This window comes from Sinocyclocheilus rhinocerous, unplaced genomic scaffold (assembly GCF_001515625.1).
Source record: "Sinocyclocheilus rhinocerous isolate Xijiao unplaced genomic scaffold, SAMN03320098_v1.1 scaffold1930, whole genome shotgun sequence".
NCBI lineage: Eukaryota > Metazoa > Chordata > Actinopteri > Cypriniformes > Cyprinidae > Sinocyclocheilus > Sinocyclocheilus rhinocerous.
Genome location: NW_015661869.1, coordinates 101,932 through 106,748, shown reverse-complemented (window position 1 = coordinate 106,748; position 4,817 = coordinate 101,932). Strand labels below are relative to the sequence as shown.

The 4,817-nt window shown below is 28.3% G+C and overlaps 1 protein-coding gene across 1 annotated transcript in view; it reads right to left on the bottom strand.

Annotated features, from left to right (window-relative positions):
- The window catches only part of LOC107726567 (RAC-alpha serine/threonine-protein kinase-like), a 59,033-nt gene that overhangs the window by 9,957 nt on the left and 44,259 nt on the right, over positions 1-4,817 (bottom strand). Inside the window, exon 10 of the mRNA XM_016536197.1 lies at positions 3,752-3,921. Within this exon, the coding sequence (XP_016391683.1) occupies positions 3,752-3,921 (170 nt within the window). The remainder of the gene's footprint in view (positions 1-3,751; positions 3,922-4,817) is intronic.

Below are 4,817 nucleotides of genomic sequence, written 5' to 3'. Positions count from 1 at the left end.
TATTTTTTATTTTTATTTTTTATTTTTTTGTAAAAATATCCCAATATTTTCAAGATTCTTAAACTTTTTTTGTCAGCTGAAACCCAACGAGGGACAATATTTACTTTAAGTTGATATTTTGATAATTTAACAACACATTTTAACATTTAGCATCAATTTAAATGATGAATTATTTGAAACTGGAGAATTGTGAACATGCCAAAGTGTTGCTGAATTATTAAAATAACAAAAATTATACTAATAAATAATATAAATAAAATGATCACATTAAATGTTTTATTTATAGTTTTAAAATATATTTTTTTGTTTTTATTTTTAGGTCTTATTGCTGTTTTTAATAATACTAATATTATTTATTTATTTACATTTATTTTCTTTTAGATTTACTTGTCCTATCACGAGTTTGTGGACCTCCAAACATCACTAAAGCATTATAACAGCAGCTCATGCGACTTCTGAAGGCATTTGATGGTTTGTGTGAGGAACAGACATGAAAATGTTTCTCATACGCAGGACTTCAGAAAACTAATATAGCGCACAAGTCACATGAACTGCTGTTATGCTGCCTTCATGCTCTTTATTTAGTCATTTTGGGAGCTTTTACAGAGGAGATACTGCTAAACATCTTTGGTGTTTAACATAAAAAAATAAAGCTTTAAATGATGACAGAATTAGTCATTTTGGGCAATTTATCACGAACCATTTGTCACTGTTTAAGTGAACATTCATGGAAATGTTCGGGTTATATTTCACCAAATCCAAATGGAAGCAAGTAAACAAACAAACAAACAAATAAAAATTAATTTAAAACATCAAGAATTATATTATAGAAAATACTGTTTATTTTCAGGACATTTAAGTGGTATATATATATATATACAAAATTATACTATTGTAGTTATTGTATTTTATATTAGAATTTAATGATGTTTTTTATAGTATAGATTCAGTGTAGAGTTTCTTTTGGTGTAGATTCTTTTTTTTTTTACGATACATGGGGCAAGTTGTAAATAAAATCTGCCATTAAACAATCTATTATAGGCTTTTCAACTAAATTTTACACACACACACACACACACATACACATATATATATATTTTTTATTTTTATTTTTTATTTTTTTGTAAAAATATCCCAATATTTTCAAGATTCTTAAACTTTTTTTGTCAGCTGAAACCCAACGAGGGACAATATTTACTTTAAGTTGATATTTTGATAATTTAACAACACATTTTAACATTTAGCATCAATTTAAATGATGAATTATTTGAAACTGGAGAATTGTGAACATGCCAAAGTGTTGCTGAATTATTAAAATATTTAATACAACTAAATATTAATTGTATAATATTAACTTAATATTAACCTACAGAAATACCTTGGGGGTTCTTCAAACATATTCGTAATATTTAACAACAATTTAAATAATTATGTAAATTATTATTTACATTATTTAAATTTTACATTTTTATGATTGAATTAATTATTAACTTATTCATTATCTCACAAACCTGCAGTTCCACTTTATAGGAACAGAATATTACAATCTAATCTGATTCCAGGCAATGTAAAAGACATCAGTATCGGGGAGTAACATGCCAAAAATCATTTTCAAATAAATTTCAAATTTTTACGTAAACATGAGATCTGAGATAAATTTCAGTCCGGTTTTAGGGCAGGTCATAGTACAGAGTCTGCACTCTTGAGAGTTGTTAATGATCTTAATTTTATCAGAGATGCAGGTAATGCTGCAGCTCTGATTTTATTACACTTGAGTGCGGCCTTTGATACAATAGACCTAGTGATTCTTATCGATCTGTTATCTCATTTGGTTGGAATACGTGGGATGGTTTTAACGTGGTTTAAGTCTTATCTTACTGATAGAGCTGAAGTATGGTAACTGTTTCAACAACTGTGCCTGTCACTTGTGGGGTTCCTCAGGGTTCTGTTATTGGCCCCATCTTATTTTCTTCGTATATGTTGCCTCTGGGTTCGATTTTTAAAAAAATATGGCATGTCTTACCATTTGTATGCCGATGATACACAGATTTATCTCCCTTTGAAATCAGTAGAGCATTGCCGTTCTAATTTACTTTTGGCATGTCTGGAGGAGGTTAAGAGCTGGATGTCTCATAATTTGGTTCAGTTAAACCAAAGTAAAACTGAGATTATGCTTTTTGGCCCTGCCAGAGGATGCTTAGATATTGCCACATATTTAGGCACATGGTCAGACTATTGCCATGACCAAGTAAAAAATCTAGGTGTTGTGTTTGATCCAGAGCTGAAATTTGAAAAGCAGATTAATTACGTGGCTAAGAGTTGCATTTTGCAGATTAGGTCTATTGCTCGATTAAAGCCTATACTGTCGACAAATGATTTAGAGAAGGTTATTAATGCCTTCGTTCTGTCTCGCCTTGACTATTGCAATGTTTTGTATGTGGGGTCCTGTCAGACCACTATATCACGTTTGGAATTAGTGCAGAATGCGGTGGCTCGGCTGCTGGTGGGTGCTAAGAAAAGTCATCATATATCTTCTATTTTGGCTTCTTTTAAGTGGCTACCAGGATAAAATATAAAATTCTGCTATATGTTTTTAAAGCAGTGCATGGAATGGCTCCTGCTGATGTGTCAGAGCTGATTGCTCTTCACAAAGCACCTTGGTTTTTAAGATCAAGTAATAAGTCATAACTTGTTTAAAGTTAGTGAACTTAGGGAGATCACTTCATTAAATGTTTTTAAAGCGTGTGTTAAAGTTACTTTCTTTATTTAGCCTTTGAGAGGTTGGGCTAGTATTCCATGTATTACTAGGTTGTGTGTTGTTTTTATGCTGCTTGTACAGCACTTGCAGGTGCAGTTGTAAAGTGCTCTATGAATGAAGTTAATGAATGAATGTATGAATAAAACTAGCTACTACATACTAACCCTAAACCCTTGAACTAAATCTTTTTTGCATTTATTGCACAATAAAACACACACACACACACAGAGTCCCCAGCAGAGGGCAGAGTTTAGGCCGGTTCACAGGGTGTTCGGGCCCCGCGGTCCCCTGATATATATGTATATATATATATATTACATAATAATATAAATTTAAATATTCTACTTTTATTTTTTAAAAATACTTTCATTTTTATTTTATTTTCTATATATTTTTAGTCTTATTGTTATTTTAAATAATACCAATATTATTTATTTATTTTATTTACTTACTTTTATATGCTTCTTTCTTTCTTTATTTACATTCTATTAACCTTTTTTTCTTTTTTTATTGGTTTATATTTATTTACATACTTTTTTATTTATGTAAAAGTATATTTACTTTTTATAAGCTTTTATTTATTTTATTTACTTACTTTTATATGCTTCTTTCTTTCTTTATTTACATTCTATTTCTTTCCTTTATCTAACCTTTTTTTCTTTTTTTCATTGGTTTATATTTATTTACATACTTTTTTATTTATGTAAAAGTATATTTACTTTTTATAAGCTTTTTTATTTAGTTAACATTTATTTATATATTTACTATTTATTAATACAAAAATAATACAAATAAAAATGGTTTAACTGTTTTTTTTTTATGAATCTCATCAAAAACTACACTTTGAATAAGTGTTTATATTTGGCATCCCATAATTCCGTGTTTCCCATCCACCCTTCTATCATAACTAATAATTAAATAATAAAAACGTCAAATTTAAATAAATAATTTAAAAAGAAAAAGTCAAAATAAAACACTTAAAATCCAGAATACTGTACTGGTTTCTGTGAGGGGTTTGATGTGGTTTTTCTCACCTCAGGAGCCAGATACTCTGGAGTCCCACAGAAGGTCTTCATCGTGGCTCCGTCTGTGATTCCCTCCTTACACAAGCCAAAGTCAGTGATCTTTATGTGACCGTCTTTATCCAGCATCAGGTTTTCCAGCTGAGAGAGAAAACGATAGAAAAGAGACAGAAAACATTCAACCTGTGATCATCTAATAAGGGTTTTTCACAACAGTGACTGTCACCTTTCATCATATTTCCTCCAAATACATCTCAAAAAAACACTGAACCAAACCAACAGCTCCAGCAACATAAAAGTAAATAAAATCAATCAATAAAAAAGGTAAGGTAAATTAGAAAATTAAAAATAGAAATATATAAATAAAAGTTAATTAATTAATTAATTAAAAAGCTCTAATAAATAAAATGTAAATATATATAAATAAAAAAGTAAAAAAAAAATAAAGTCAATAATACATTAATAAATAAATAAAATAAAAAGTAAATATATAAAAAAGTAACTTAATGCAAAAGCTAATAAAAAAGTATCTAAATAACATAAAATAAGCAAACAAAAAAGTAAATAAAACAAATAAATAAAAATAATTTAAAAATAATTACATTAAAAAGCAATTGAAAAATAAATAAATAACAAAAGTAAATAAATAAAAAGTAAATAAAAATAAATTAATTTAAAAAGTAAATAAATGAACAGTGATTAAATAAATAAATAAATTAATTAATTAGAAATGTACACTTTGTGGCATATATATCCAAACTCATGTTTGCTTGTTTGTTTTGTTTTTTGTAATATTTACTTAAAGGGGTCATAGCCCTTTAAACAATCCGTTGCACTAAATTACTCTAAATCCAGTTCTTGTCAGTGATTTTCTGGCCTGGCTTCTGTTGTGTTTGTGATATGAAAATGTATAAAATTAAAAAAATTTAACTCAATTCAACACAATAACCCAGCTGAATTGTATCTCCAAATGAACCTGATTTCAAATGGAAATAAGACGGCATCAGTGAGTGTGTGTGTGTGTGTGTGTGTGTGTG